The 16,572-nt window shown below is 38.4% G+C and overlaps 2 protein-coding genes across 2 annotated transcripts; both read right to left on the bottom strand.

The window, feature by feature from the left end:
• Positions 1-461: 461 nt before the first annotated feature.
• On the bottom strand, positions 462-5,259 carry LOC135588623 (protein NPGR1-like). The gene is made up of 6 exons (XM_065080830.1): positions 5,170-5,259; positions 4,753-5,051; positions 4,406-4,664; positions 1,865-3,078; positions 1,612-1,759; positions 462-1,029 (listed from the first exon to the last, which is right to left on the bottom strand). Exons 2-6 carry the CDS (start codon positions 4,975-4,977, stop codon positions 719-721), a joined length of 2,157 nt encoding a protein of 718 aa, XP_064936902.1. The 5' UTR covers positions 4,978-5,051; positions 5,170-5,259; the 3' UTR covers positions 462-718.
• A 4,336-nt stretch (positions 5,260-9,595) lies between these two features.
• Positions 9,596-15,582, bottom strand: LOC135588621 (ADP-ribosylation factor-like protein 8a). Its single transcript, XM_065080829.1, has 6 exons — positions 15,409-15,582; positions 14,866-14,947; positions 14,733-14,765; positions 14,521-14,642; positions 10,137-10,298; positions 9,596-10,023 (listed from the first exon to the last, which is right to left on the bottom strand). The coding sequence occupies exons 1-6, from the start codon at positions 15,444-15,446 to the stop codon at positions 9,906-9,908; spliced, it is 555 nt and encodes a 184-aa protein (XP_064936901.1). The 5' UTR covers positions 15,447-15,582; the 3' UTR covers positions 9,596-9,905.
• Between the last annotated feature and the right edge of the window lie 990 nt (positions 15,583-16,572).

Raw genomic sequence — 16,572 nt, 5'->3', positions numbered from 1 at the left:
TACCCTACCTATGACCCGATGAAAACCCTAATTCAATGAAAAGTACTTCCATCATGATTTCTAATGTTTTTGTATATAAAAAGGGAAAAAAAACTAGAAGCTTACATTTCTTGCAAAAAAAAAACAGGGAAGCATCTTTTCCTCTCTTGTTCTCAATATTGCCAAACCAAATGACAACAAATCTTTTCAGATTCATTATCATTTGATGGTCATTGAGCAGAGAACAAAACAAGCATAGTGCCAGACACTACTTCTCAATGTAGAAAAGTTTTAGCTCATTCCAATCAAGTCATTCACTGTGACAGTTAACAATGATGTTCTCAGGCCATGTCTGAGAAAGAAGCCTAATTGTTTCATAAGAGGGGGAAAAAAATCATATTAAACATAGGAAAAAAGTCAGAAGCAAAATTTCTCCATTTTATGCCTCCAGCAAAGCCACTAACAGAATACACAGAGTGAGATGGTAAACTCTTCAGACTCCTACAGGATAAGCAGGGCTATAGTTACAAGATGTATCAAGTGTTTGTGACTCTAAACAAGTACATGGTTGAATCATAACCAGAGAGCATGTACAACAGTTATTGAACAAGAGAGAAGCAAACCATGATATGCAGATACCTGTAGATCTATCTCATCAGTTGCAACTTTGACTACCATTACATTCTCAAGATCCCAGATGCATGTATTGCGTATACTAATTGCATGGTCGGAGACGGGCTCATACGAAATTTTGCACCGGGGAGGACTGCCTCAGCTCGTAAGCTGCTTGAAAACAGTCTGCAGCCTGATGAAACGAGCCTTCCGCTTTTGAGATGAATCCCAGATTCAACCATGCTTCATGGTTTGTGGGTTCTAAACGCAAGGCGTTCATTAGTAAGCTTCTTGCAATTGCCAGTGACTTGCCTCCACGCGTCCTTAAGATTGCTGCCATCAATACCATGCTCGGAACATAATCTGGCTCGATTGAAAGCGAAACTAAAAGGGCTATTAAAGCTTCTTGCTGCTTTGATTGAGCTTCCAACAGTTTTCCTGGTAACATGGATGTAACAAAAACGTCAAATTCTATAGCAGTATGGTAAGAAAATAAATGTTGCATACTTCTAGAATGCCCAGCATCTGAAAAATTGTTTCTCTAGCTACGCACCATCACCAGATAATTACTGGAACTATCGGATTCAATTAGAAAAGCTTAACTAGAATTTTCCAAATTACATGTGGAGATTTTCATAAAATGGAAGCTTCTCAAATTCTTCTGAACAATTTTCATATTCTTTTTATCCACAGAAAAAACAATGTATTATGCAGCAGGGCTTCATTTTCTCTTATGAGATCCTGGTGCAAAGTTGCAACAGTTTGTGGGGAAATCTCTCAGGTATGGACACAATTAACTGACTCAAAACATTGAAGAATCTAAACAGAATCACTAAATGTATATCCAACACACACAAAAAGGAAAAAGGATCAGTGACTGCATTTCTCTGCCACAAAATTGAAATCAGTTACGCACAAGATATTGTGACCAATAGAATATAAAACCAAAGCAGTCAAAAGATAGGATAATTTTCTGAACATCATTATGCTATCAAACTATATATATGTGTGTGTGTGTACCTTTAGAATGCCAACACTTTGGGGAGAAAAGCTTGAAAGTTTTAGCTTTGTCCAAGCAAACATAAGAATCATTCCAAGATCCAAGTTTTGTATAAAGAGATGCCAAATCCAACCATGCTTCCATCTCTAGATCTTTTACTGCTTTGACCTGTCAAAATGAGGTTCAGGAAGAAACAAAGTAACAACAATGAACAAACACTATGAAAGCTAAAACAATATCCTATCTGAAGTTCCAGTTCTGAGCGATGCATACCTCAGAACTCAAGCTCCATTTCTGAAGTTCTTTCCATGCTTCAACCATGGCAAGCAAATTTTTGTAGGTCTCTATAGCATTCTTTGGTTGTTCCTGAGCAACTTGGAGTAGCGCTTTTAAGCGTAAGAATTCCAACTGATCCATTGTTCCACTCTCATACATTGCAAGATCAACTATTGCTTCAGCTTCCCTTAAGTTCTGTTCTGCCGATACTATGAGGGCTAAAAGCTTCCAACCCCTCACTGAGCTTCCAGCCACCATATCAAGATACTTTGTTGCATTTTCTAAAGCTATATGAAGGTTCCGCTGCATAGTGCTTTCCCTGGCAAGGCTATATACCACCTCAGAATCATTTTTCTCAATGTTTGCAGCATGTTGAAGTGTCTTCAAAGATTCGTTCTGTAATTTTAGTCTTTGTGAATCAGAGACAGACAATCTAGCACAATTTCCATAACAAACACCAAGCAAGTGGTTGGTGACACCAAGAAAATGTTTTTGATTTTGGAAAATCTCATTTGCCTTCATTGCATATTTTGCCCCTTCCCATGCATGCAATGGACGTTTACAGCACAACTTAGCTCCTAATATGACTGATGGAAGATGAGGTTTGTGCTTCTTTTCTGAGTAGCTCAATGCCTTCCTCAATACATTTAATGCATCATCATCCAGACCAGCAGCATGGTAACAAAGCGCCAGTACATACCATCTCTCAACTCTGTCATAGATACCTGGCAAAATCTGTTCTACATGACCGGCCAAAACTTCGAATTGTCCAGTTAATGAAAAGCCATAAATGAGATGATTCATGATCTCAGGGTCCCAACTTATTTCTTGAAAGGTCACCTTTCTCATGAGTATCAGCAACAAAAGAATTGCTTCCTCTATGTTAGACGTAGGGACAGCGTAGCCCCATAGTTGTTGAAGTTGCGGAGGCAGGCTTAATTCAGCACCACCATAGAGCAGAGCAACTGCCAGGTCTTTCTGTAAGCTAGCCCACCTACTAAAACCTAAATCCCATGGCTTCATAAGAGCTCGGCGATATGCAGCAACAGCTTCCTCAAGAAATCCTGCTTGCATCCAGAGCTTGGGAAACAATTCTAGAGCTTTGTGAAACATTTCTTTCAACTTGCTATCATCTCCAATTCCTTCAGGTATGCCATGCGGCCAAGCAGATTCAACAATGTCGATAATAGTTTTACATTCAAATGCAGCATCTGCCACAAAAGTTCATAGGTGAGACAAGACAATAGGCATCATTATGATAGTCAAATATGAAGAGAAAAAAAAATTGAAATGCAATATTCCAAATTTGGTAGAATGGGATTCAATTTCTATTATAAACAAAACAAGGCTTAGAATAGTTCTTCAGCACCATTGAATGGTTTGATTGTGTAAGATGGTATTTAAGATCCCAAGGGCCAATATATTTTGTGCAACTCACCTGGGAAGCATCATTTGCTTTTTCAATTTCAGGGGAAAAAGTACAGAATAAGATTAAACGAATAAGGAAAATGGATATATGTCAAGTTTCATGGTATGTGCCTCATAGCAAGACTTTAGAAGCACAAAAAATATATTGATGGATGGAAGAGTTGGAACTCCAATTCTGACTTAAAAGATTAATACTTGCGAAGAGGGAAAAAGAAAAAAATAGTACAACTGGCTCTCATCGAACTGCAAATCATTTAAAAGTCTATCTTTAGTAACCAAACCCCAGGTCTGACATCTATCCAAGTTTGCAGTAGCATACACCAGAATATAAAATGCTGCATATCAGCATAAACTGGAAAGGACACAAACATTAGATAAAGATAAACTCAAACCAGAGGAAGCATGTCTGGCAAGCTCTCGGTTAAGAAAACCAGATCACTAGTGGAGTAAATTTTTCAATAATTCCTTAGGAAAATTTGATAAAACATGTATATGATGCCTTCTTTACTATGTAAAATTCAACAAACCAAAATCTATAATCATTATGTTTTGGCTACAGGGATTGTGATGGAGTCAAGGTCTATTAATGGCATGTGAAGAAACATTCTAGTCAGTGTCCAAATATTTAGCACTCTTATAGGACAAGTTGGACATCTTGGGTTCATCTGGAATCCACTATGCCTTCCAAATAGTGAGTATGATAGGGATTAATTGGCATTCCATTTCATATTACAATTTATTCTTGTTAAAAGTTTTAATAGCTTTTAAAGGTTCATTTTGCCAGCATACCAATTTGCTACAAGAGGCATACATAATCAAAATTATATTGGTAATGTACAGATCCTTCATGTGGTCCATTATTATCCTATAAAAGAAATTTCTAATCATGTCATCAGCAGAACTATGCACAAAAGTCTAAACCACTTCATATCCAGGAGCAACTACAATCGGATGCTCAGGTAATTTTTGTCAGCATTAGGTTATTATGACATTTGATCAAACATCAAGCTGACTACTTCAACATTCAGAGAAACCAAAGTGTTCAGACAATTAAGGATTTCAATGTCATGGATATGCAAATAATAATACTTAGGTAACATTGTGGGTCACCTTTAAATCGACCGATCTCTTCCAAAGATTTGGACTTGAGCAGCATTGCTTCTATAAGCAGAGTAACCGAGTGGATAGACATGACATTCCCTTGCAAGCATTCTCCTCTTCGACGAGCCTGCCGAGCTCGAGTCCAAGCGGCAATGGCCTTAATGATCTTTGGCCGCAGGCCCACGATGTCGATCCCTTGAAACACTTGCAATGCCGCATCGAAGTTTCCCCTCTGATACTCCAATCGCCCGAGCAGCGCCCGCGCTTCCTGCCGCAAAACGCCATCCTCGATCAGATACGAGAATCGCAAATCAAACGGTGGCCACAGTTCGTGGGATCCAAAGGGGAAGGAGGACCTCGTAGTTCAAAGAGAGGGTCTCCCTGAGGGTGGACTCGACCACGTCGTCGACCTGGGTATCGTCAAGCTTGGAGTCTCCGTCGCCGCCGGCCCCGGAAGAGAGGCCGCCGACCCTCGAGGAGAGGCCGCCGGTGGAGAAATCCCTCGTCGCGAGCGACTCCGGCGGCGACGGCGGCCGCTCCTCCTCGAACCGGTACTGCTCGCCGGAGCAGGCGCAGAGCATGGCTTCACGGGCTCGCAATCAAATCCCACAATGCGGGTCGAATCGAACGCTTCCTGGCGTCCAGCAGCTCAAAACTAGGACGAATCGAGTGGAATCAAACCCCGAGGCAATCCATCATCAACAACAACAGGAAGAAGCGAACAGTAGAGGCGACGCATTTGCAGAAAGAGAAGAGAAGAAGCCGAGACTTACTCGGGCCGTCCTCCAAGAAGATCCCGTCTGCTTCTTCACCATCATGATAGCATATCATAGCAAAGCGTAGAAAAGGAGGCGCCTTTTTACTTGGTAATGTGTTAGGCTTTTAAGTCTCCTCCTTACATCCCCTTTTTCTTGGCCCTCTTTTCTGGGGAAAATTACATTTGGATCCCTCCCAAGTGAGTAAAACCCTCCTATTTTTAATACAAATAATAAAGATAAAATTTGAAATGACATATGGATGGATACCTTCAATCAGTTTTTTTTTTAATTTATTTCTTTAAAAGTTAAAATTTTTTATTTATTCTTATATAATATATATAAGATATTAATTTAAATAATATTAAAAAATTTACAAAGATTAAGAAAGTCTAATAAAAAATTATCATAAATTATCAAAGTTAGTTGGTACCCTTGAAATATATTATTAAATGAAATTTTGAACCTTTAACTATTATTTGATTGGCATAATAGTTTGAATATTTTAATTTATATTTATTGTTATAAAATCTAAAAAAATTGTACATTTCCATTGGTTGACTATCATTTGATGATTTTGACTAAAATAATAATGAATTCAATTGTATGAATATTTCTTAAAAATTATTACTTGATTGTGATAATACTTTGAATACTAAGAATATTTTCTAATATAAAATATATATTTTTAATTCAAACTGAATACCATCAATTATTTATAGCAAGGGTAAATGTCATCAAAAGATATACAAAGAATTTTAGTATTTGAGGGGCATATATGTTATATTAAAATTATAGGGTAAATACATCATTTCAAATTCTCAATAATTATATAGATAATCTTTTTCTTTTATTCTTTCTTCCTCACAGCATGAAGATTTTAGACTTACATGCAAGTGGGACTGCAACCATGTGCTATTTTATTGCAGCTTTTGAGCTTTTGGGGTGTGGGGTGAGCCTCTGGTCATTGGATTCCTCTTTTGAAGAGGAAAGAGCAATGTCAGTACTATTGCAGACTTGAAGGCTGAGACCTGAAAAGAGAGAGAGAGGATTTGGGATTCAAAAAGGGAGGAATCGATTGGGGGTTGCTCTTTTGTCGGGAAGAAGAGGAGAGGAGAGGAGGAGAAGGGTGGGTGAGTGTGACGAGACATGAAAGCTTTTCCCATGCCCATGGCCGAACTGTCCCTGTAATCATCTCCTCTCAAGATTAGGGTCATAACAAAAATGCTTACATGTTAATATAATGATAAATCTCATTATAGGACTCATTTGTTTGGGTTGATTGAATCATCCTAACAAGTCTGATTGTATATAAGAATAATGTTGTTATAAGATCCCATTAATTTTGTCTAATTAAATTATGTAGAAAGGTTAATCTCTAAGCACATCAGCATCTGAATTTTTGTTGGATTTAATTCTCTGAATTGGCTTAAATCAATTTGATTGTATTTAGACTTGCAGATGCAAAATCCAGTCCAACCTCAAGCTTTTTTTTTTTTGGGATTAATTTGATCTGATCCAAACTGTGTCAATGAGGCTCATGGCACCCAAAGGAAGAAGAGATTAAGCTCCAAGAGAGAGTGGAGTTCTTTGCCCTGTAGCTCATGAGTATGATGCAAGTGGCACTAAGAAGAGAAGCCTTTCATAAACCTGTTAGTAAATAGCATGAAACTAATTGATCAGCATTACTTCTATCTCTGAAACCTTTTTAGTGTGGAAGAAGGTCTTTTCTTTTGCTTTTCTATCTGTTCTTGAGAAAGCTTTCAGCTCTGAAACCTTCAAGGGAAAAAAGCATGAGGTGAATCTATCTCCATAGAACAGCAACAGCTAAAGATTAGAGATATCTGTGATTTAAGGACCCCATAGCAGCAATCTAGGATATGCAGATGCAGCTGACTTTCCATTGTTTGGGCCCCTTAAATCAATGCATAAAGTTGAATTCTCCGACCAGAAAAGACTTCATGCCAAGCTAGTCATCAACCACCATATGGCTGATGCCAGTATCTCACTTGGATGCCAGCACAAAGCCAACCCTTTATATATTTGTAAGTCTCCATGGCTATGATGCCATGAATGGCTTTACAAGATGAGCTTGACATCTGTTCTCATCCATTTCACTTCCCTGCAACTTTTTTTGATGCTTTTTCCCTTGCTCCTCAATCAATGGCTTTTGGTCATGCCATGATTCTGGTTGGTGGATGTAGCAGCATTTGCTGGAACCATACAGGACAACCCTTCTCTCATCATTCTGTATGTGAATTAGCATTTGAATCAAAGAAAACAGAGACAAGAAGAAGAAAAGTAGGGGAAGCTTCTTTTAGCCAATGAACTACAGTAGTTATACTGCACCATGGTCGAGGGAGAAGAAGAAAACCCAGAGGGTGCATTAACACCGATCTCGTACGATCAACAATTGCAAGTCGAAGAGAAGTCAAACTGAGGACTCCATTCTTGACATCAGTCACAATTAGTGCGATGTGACTTGGATGTGATGTGGTTTGATAATGCAAGTCGTCGTCCTCTGATGCCTCATTAATTGATGGCAGCAAACATCTCGTGAGTTGGTGTGGTGTCGGATTCCTCTGACCGCATCTCTTCGTGCGTAGCTTTCTGGAGCTCGAGGTGTAGCTTTCGTTGCTCGCAGTGCAGCTTATTTCAGGAAATCAAAAAGGTCGCCTTCTTCTACGTTTGAACTGCTGAATGAATGTATAGTATTCTCAAAAGGCATTTTCACTTGTTTCTGATTATAGTCGTTTCTTGAAGATTAGACTTAAAGCTATCTGACAAGAACCATACAACAAACAGTATATCTGCATTAATGACTTTGGTGCTTAGGAAATCCTCATCTGGAGCTTTCAGTCAGTATTCACACAGTGGCATTCTTTTTCCAAGACAAATGCTATCTTATACAACAAACAGCTTAGCAGCATTGAATCGCTTTCCTGCTTGTGAAAACTAATGATGGTGATCGAGCAGTATTTGGTTGTCGCTGCACTGTTCTTGATCGAAGAACAGATTCTTTGAGCTCATCAGCAGTGGCATGTGCAATGTGGTCAAGGAGGTCTCAGGAAACTAAGCAAGGAATCTGCTGGTGCTGTTTGACTTACTGTAGAGATGACGAGTGCCACAACTGGCTAGACTTTGTTTAATAAGATGAGAAAACCAAAGCGTGTGACAACATATGGGAGAGAAAATAAATAAACCATTCCAGAAGGCTTCAAGTTTTGCCCATCATCATAGGCAAGGGAATAAAATAATTCTATAGAGGAATAAAGAAATATAATCTTGAATGTTCTTGATTTTGGGGTTATATGATGAAAAATCTCACATCTATTGATAATTTACTATCATTATGATCATTATTATTATACTTTTTATCTTTGGAATCATACTGCATGCAATATTAAATCTAACTATCAAAACATTACTTGAATTTAGTTGTAGTCAGTATCATTGCTTGGTGTTGGTTGTTGTTGTTGTTGATTAATATGGAAAGTGAAAGACAGAAACTGGCAATCTGACTTTGGATGGTCATGAAGAAATTATCACCAGTGAAGCTTGTAAGCTGATACATGAACAATGATCAAATTTCAGCCTTGATCTAAGTTTGAATCAGAAGTCAAGGACTAAACCTGGTTACTTATGATGTCAAGGTTGAGGAACAGATGAACTATCTATTTGTTTGTGTGCTTGACCATAATTTAGAAAAGGTTTATTCCAGTGATACTTGGTAATCCAAACTCAAGAAACTATTGTAGGTTTTAATCTTCATTAATCACCCATCAGGTAAGTGTGTAAAAAACAAACCTGTATGCAACATAGTAGAGGAAGCTTCAGCTCCCATGTAGTTGTTCTTCGAGTTAATCTACTGTGGTTAGCAAGTTTGTGTGAAAGACATTGCTTTGTCTAGGGTTTAAACCAAAGCTTGTGACATTTACAGTTGAAGCTAGATTCTAAATGTCATTGAGCATCATATAGCATTTGTGAGGACACTGATGTGATTAAGAGCAAGACATCCATCTCTAGCATTGTATGCAGCACATCCTGCAGCCACAATGTTTCCACCTGAATCTCTCATCTCATGAGAAAACTTATACCTGCAAGATCAGAAACAGGATGAAAGAATCCATCATAATATAATATATTACATCCATCGTACTTACCATATATTCCTACAAACCCCTTTGATTCTCTCTAATTCCTTCATATTCCCGTATAGTGTATCGAATCATTCTCATAATCACTAGTGAAAGCTAAAAGCCTTGCACCAAACAGAGAAGAAACTATTGTAGGTTGGTTGGTATGGGGGTGGGTCAGCAAAAGTAACAACTCCACCATCAATGATCGATCCTCTTCCGGCGTAAAACCCTAAATATATTCAGGAAGGTTTTTGTAAACATTATCCAAGAATTCAAATAAATGACATGATCAGAGAAAACACAACTATTGAAATCGCTCATCACATATCATGTTAACAGAGATTGTTGGCACCACCAAATGTCCATCAGGTACAATGTGTGTTCTGCACAAGACTCAAAAGGTTAACCCATACACAGAAATAATTCAACATACTGGTTACAAGAAACAGTACAAGCCCAGTTGCATATGTGATAAATCAGCATGACAATAACAGGCAACAGTAGAGGCCATAAACTCAGCCAGCCAAAAGCAGAAATCATCACCAAAAACCACAAGAACAACCTACATATCCCAAGAAAATAATGCAGAAGCCAGAGCTGTCGAGGGCTAAATGCTCAATTTTTTGATTTTGAGTGCTTCACAAGCCAATCGATGACAGAGTCTATGTTGGTTGAGTTCTTGCATGAGATCATGTAACAACAAACCTCTCTGTCTGTAATGGATTTCAGGCCCCTGCAATGCAGTTCATAGTTAAGAGTCCGAGCAGCACTTACATTATGGGAACTGCTTCCAACTGCTTACATGTAATAGAGATATCTTAAAATAGAAATTTTGTGGTTACTTACATTTCATCTGTCAAACCCTGCTTTGTCAGAGCTTCTGGCTTATCAATTTTATTTCCAAGGACCAACAGTGGGATCCCACTCAGTGATGGCTTGCTTAGAAGATCATGAAGTTCACTTTTTGAGATGGGCAAATTATCACGGTCTGCTGCATCAACAACATACCTGCAAAGAGAAAATGAAGTCTATAGGATCTTCCTATCATGCAACTAAGCCATTGGAAAGTGATCATATCATGACATAAAGGATGTTTCTTGCTAATCCAATTATGTGATAAGCTATTTCATTGTCATTTTTCTCAGAAATAGATATAATTTAAGGCATGGTTTTGTGTGGTTCTACTAAAACAATCAGAAATAATCTAACATAAACAACTGAACAGATCAGAATATAAGTAAATTCAAGTATATGCTTTTATTGTACCGGCAGTAGTGCATGACATCAGAAATCTATTCTTGTGCTGGAGGCATTATATCATGACCTTGCTACTACTTGGATGCATTAAACAGTGAACAATATTGATCATCAAATGAAACTCTCAAAATGTAGAAGCACACAAAGAAGGTAACACTACAATGGAAAAACCAGGAATTGTACCCATAACTGGTTTAGTTTTGCTGTTGGATTGACCATGAAGAGTAACTACATTGAGCTGGATGACCTGGCTGAATGTCAACTGAACCACAAGAACCAGCCGGACTTGATCAAACTGGGCCAATTTTGAGGTGTCCAATATAAGGACCAAAGGCTCTTGTTTCCAATTATAATGATCACTAAACCAGGAGCATTTGGATCTTTACATGTTATACCTTGTAAACATATTTATAATCTCCTCCTGTGATTTGCTTAAGAGAGTCACAGTTCCCATAATCCTAATAACCTATCATTTTCACTTCTCCACCACTGTGTCATGTCACCATTATCCTGGCGGTAGCATCTGCTAAAGAATCTCACCCTGCTAAAGATGGTTGTCACCTCATCTTGGCCCTTGAGATCAGAGCCCTGTCACCAACTGACTGCACTGCAGTGGAGAATGTGAAAGGGAATAGGTGAAGAGGATCTGAGGAAGCACTAGCAAGGATGGATGACAAGTACTTGCGGCTGGGGCTGATCTGGTTAGTGGTGCACCCGGACATGACAGAGGTTGGAGGGAATCCATTCAAGAATTATAATGTCCCAGAATGGATCATCACCTGAGAGCGGTACCTGTTCTATGAGAGTGAATCATGATGATGGTCCCAATCAAAGTCTATGATGAGCTGTCAATTTCAAAAGGGGATGATGGCAGCATATCTGTCACTATTGCATTTCTGGTGTATCATACATATTGAGCTTAGAGAAGCTGATCCACAAGAATGACACTGAGGTTTCTTTGCTATTAGTTTCATTCTTTGATATGAGGCCTCTATCATTAGTAAGAATGTGAACGCTCCAATTGGTGTAGTCATTTAAGTTAAAAACCACAAGCATACAGGCTGATTTTGGTGAAGACTAGTACAGGAGAAGTATTTTATATAATGATGATTACATAATTAAAATATTGCAAAGCTTAAATTAAAATGTTATTGCATTTTTTTTACTTTTTATCCTGATTCAGTAATACTTGATAGAGACATTCAATACGCCAAGTTATAACTTGATAGTTGCTATCCTATGCATTGTCAAAACCATGAATCTTAATGTTATATTTTCATGATTACCTATATTATTTTATATTTTCTTGTGTTTTCTAGCATTTTATGACATAATAAATGATTTTGTATATATTATTTTCCGAAAAAAATCAATAAACCTACATCTGACAAACAGCCCATCAGACTAACCAAAAGTAGTGATTGAAACTTGTCCAAGACAAATGACCAACCCAGCTAAGAAAACTATGTTCACAAGAATCATGATCAGATAATATTCTATCTTTTATACTCGAGGCACAAACGTTTCAAATCAAGTATTCAGTAACCCAGCATAAAAAATAAGCATCATGTGTCATTATTTCCTGTTTTTTCTTTGTAAAAAATCAAAGATTCTTGGTAAAGCTTTATCAAAGATGATTTGCATGAGACACAATGACTTTAATAAGAGACAATGAACTTCATCAGTTAGAAAGCCAAGCAACATACTAGACTAAAAGCAAACAGAACCAGCAGCAGCACAAAAGGATGATAATGACAGAACACTCACAAAACTCCAAGAATACAGTTAGGGAATCAGGGTTAAAGTTGGATTACAAACAAAAAAGAGGATCAGGTAATCAAATACAAATGGATTAAGATAGCAAGAAATTTTGAGAGGTACTTTCACAGCACTTCAGAATTATAACTAGCAGCAGCACTGATATTATTGAGATAAATGAACAAAAAGAAAATATAAGCAAAATAAAACAAATGATTGAGGGAATATGGACAAATCATGTTGATAGAGGAGGACAAATCATGTTTAACAAATCATGTTAAACTAAATAAAAAGTATTCAATCATATTTTTTTACGGAATATGAGACCTCTACACTTGTGGGTTATGGTCTATGCCTAATTTGCGCAATTGAGATGAATAATGTTCTCAATAACAGAGTTTCTAATATCCTTTTTAGACTCTGATAAGTCAAGCATAGTATTTCAGGGTTGTTCCCTAACTATAAAAATTTAAAATGCAATAAATACAATAGATTTTTTATCACCTAATAATCTTTCACAACTTATTAAGCAAACTCTTTTGTTGCTTTGGTATGTTAGGTCAACAGATGATCATAAGAATCTTCCAGGGAGCATTCACCACACTGAATCCTAACAAAGGACCACCTCAGTTAAAGCATCATTCAGTCCTTCATTCACTTTAAGACTCTTAGTGATTAATAGACTCTTGCAGCAAATAGGTAGCAGAAATAGGACTCTACGGCATTGTAACCACTCAATATAGGTTTCTACAAAAATATTAATTTTCCTACAAAATAATGACAAGATAGAAAAAGCTACAGACGCAAAAAAAGAAAGATAATCCCAGGACTCATTGAACAGATGAACTTAAAAATAGTGAATTGTTATTTACTCAGATCAAACCTATTATATTCCATGTTGCATTAGGTATAAGATTACAGTAACAATGTGATATATCCCTGCAGATTAGCATGGTAAGAGAGATAACAGCCTCAAAGACATTAGTCAATCTGAGCTAATAAAACCAATCTAAGGACAAGGTTGTCTTGGTTTCCAAGAAAAAAGCAGCAGCACCACTTCTCCAGCTTTGCCAAAACCAGTGACTAGATTGGGCATCTTAAAGCAGAGATGAAATCAATCACAGATGTCTTAGAGGAAGGTGGAGCTTGCTATTTTATTCCACTAAAGATATCAGAAAAGTCAGACAGTTGCCAAACACCCACATTCATTTCTCATACTAGGATCCTAGTGATATAGCATCACTAGTGAGAGGGCTTGCACAATATAGTAGAATCCTAGAGACAAATTATGGAAATCAGAAGAGCATACCAATGGCAAATAAAACATGGATAATACGTGAGTATAAAAACCAGTGTCATGAACCTTTTTATGAATAGTATCATCATAAAGAGGTTCAACTGAAAACCTTATATAAATGTTTGAAGCAATAATAGATTTAAGCTTTAATACTGTCATTTGTACCTTATAATTCTGCCATCTTAAAGTGGTCAATCTATGTATGACAAATTCCATGGAAACTTTACTGAAGAAAATAATCTGATGCAGTTGTTCTCAGCCAAATCTAACATATTTCTGAATTTTCCTTGCTCTATCATCTTGTTAGAAATTTTTTTTGAAAAAAAAAATAATTTTCATTTATTCCATTAAACAGCATACAAGACACTTTTGCATGATCTTGGACAAAAGACCTGCCAATCATGCAACAGTCAACTAACTACTAGGATGTTTCTGTTAGAGACAGCGTTTAATTACACATGATCTCGGAACAAAATAAATAATAATTACAAATTAGAAACATTCAAGCATTCCATATTAAGGAAAAGAGGAGCAAATATAATTATTAACTTAACCTTGTGACGTACATGTATGTTCTATGCCAAATCCTGTGCAAACTGTAACTCCTAACCAAAAGAACATGAAAGGATGGTTTAAGTAGTCACAATCTTTCCAGATCAATGTCCATGAATGTTTCGGTGTATCACATTAAAAAATGGTTATTTGTTAAAAGCTCATACTGAACTTTTGAAAACCCGACAAATAACTTGAACGCTAGACTTTTGTTGTTAATATTTTGATCTCTGATCATAAACAATCAACAATAGGTTTTGGAACAGCAAAATTACAAGTTTGTATATGAAATGATAGATAGCTGATGAAATATGATTTGGATAAAATGAGCAAAATAAGCATCCAGGAAAGGAGAAAAGGGCATACACAATAGCGGAGACCGCACGGCAATATCTCTCCCACATACTGCGAAACCTAGGCTGGCCTCCAAGATCCCACAATTTTATGGTAACATTTCCCTTGGTCACCTTCCTCATATTGAATCCCACCTACAATTCCAGCAAACACATCAATATCGGCACTAAGAAAAATCTGATGTATGGATGCAAATTTTAATTTTAATTGAAGAAATAGCTCACAGTAGGAATCATGTCCTCGCTATATCCACCAGTCTGCAGAAGAAAACGAACATAATCAGGTCTACAAATAAATTAATATATCACAAGTAATATGCTGGCGTCCTGAAAACACGATTGTCTAAAGAACACATACCGCAATGACGTTCACAAGGGAAGTTTTCCCAGCATTCTGAAGTCCGATCAAGGAGAGCTCCATTTCTTGTTTGAAGAATAGGCTGCATTTGCAAGACAATTTCAAAAGCACCATATTAGATGAATTCCCGCATGTCATCCTTATGAACATACAAACAAATCGTTGCACCCAATATAATGCCTTCAATTGGACAAGGCGAAAGACGAAAGCAAATCAACCACCACAAAACCTTGATAAACCGAACTTTTCCAATTTTCTCTCAATATTAATTACATTCCATCGACTCTAACTCGTCAATGGCAGCTTTACAACTGCAGTTCACCAATTCAACAACAGAGCCCATGGCCACACTCACACATCCCTAAAAAGGAACCCCTGGATTTTTACCATCTTATAACCCATTTAAACAAAATCCAGAATCACAGCAACGAAATACGAAGCAAAAAGGGAGAACGGAACCGAACAATGCGTTCACATCAAACCGGAATCCAACTAAATCGATCACGATAAAGATAAAAGGGAAGAGGAGTCAACGGATCTCACCTTCGGAGCCAATTGAGGAAAGCTTCCCACAATCCCATGGCCGATGATGGATTAAAGAGAAGAGGAGGAAGGGATCAGAGGAGTGGCTCGCTCCAAGGATCGAAGAGGGCGATTGAGGGGAGTCGGCCCACCCTTTTCTTCTTCCTCTTTATGAAGGAGTCGCGCTGTCCTCTTCTGTTTTGACCATTACTGCCCAATAAAAGAAGGGAATAGAAGAGCTTGTTTTGGTCTTTTTCTTGGGTGTGGCTTTTCATTGAACCCGATAAATTAGATGGTTCTAACGGAAGGTAAGATTTCAGGGTGGCGGTATGGGCGGCACCTCCGGGGTGGATGGTGGTGGGAATAAACTTGACCGCTTATTTCTTGACACGTGCTTAGCGCTTATGCATGCTATTGATCCCCGACTTCTCATCTACCCGCCGCAACAACCGGCCAAGGCGACTGGTTTCCGTGAGAGAAGGGCCCCGCGGGACCCGCCCGCAGACTGAAGTCCGATGAACGCGTAGATGCCCTACGAGGCCCCAAGGTTGACTCACTTGCGGGGCCCAGACGTAAGGGAACATCAGTCGCTTATGATTCCGAGAACATCTCAGATACCCACGAAACGCCCAGCCTGGCGACTGGTGGTAGCAAGGGTCCCACAAGAAACCGGCCATCGGTCGAAGGTAGCATCATATGTTGCGACTCCCGAGTTATCGTGCCGCCCATACCTACGTGGCACTCTTTGGGCAAGTGAGCATCGGGGCCCAGAGGTGGGGTCCGTGAGAGCCCAACACGTTCATGGTACTCTGGAACCCACATGTCTGGTCGTCCAGGAGGAGACACGTCATATGTCGCCCCGTATTTGCACCAACCACAGGACAGGTTGTCAGAAGGGTGAATAACTGATGGTATACCATCTGGGGACGACGATGACCGTCCATCCATGATCTATGCCAATCTTGAAGAAGGACAAAAGTAGACGGTCCTCCGAATTCGGATCCTATGCTGTAGTGTTCATCCATCTCAACGAGGATCACGAACAAACACCTGAGGGGAATACCAGAGAACGGGAAGGGATGGAAGAAAGAGACCGGCATTCTTCGTATGATCTAAAGCGAAGGGGACCAAAGGAGCCACTTGCAGCGATTGATGGCTTCTTAGATGGATCTCTAAGGTGCATGC

This window comes from Musa acuminata, chromosome BXJ1-8 (assembly GCF_036884655.1).
Source record: "Musa acuminata AAA Group cultivar baxijiao chromosome BXJ1-8, Cavendish_Baxijiao_AAA, whole genome shotgun sequence".
NCBI lineage: Eukaryota > Viridiplantae > Streptophyta > Magnoliopsida > Zingiberales > Musaceae > Musa > Musa acuminata.
Note: the sequence above shows the minus strand (reverse complement) of the source record. Positions and strands in the feature narration are given on the sequence as shown.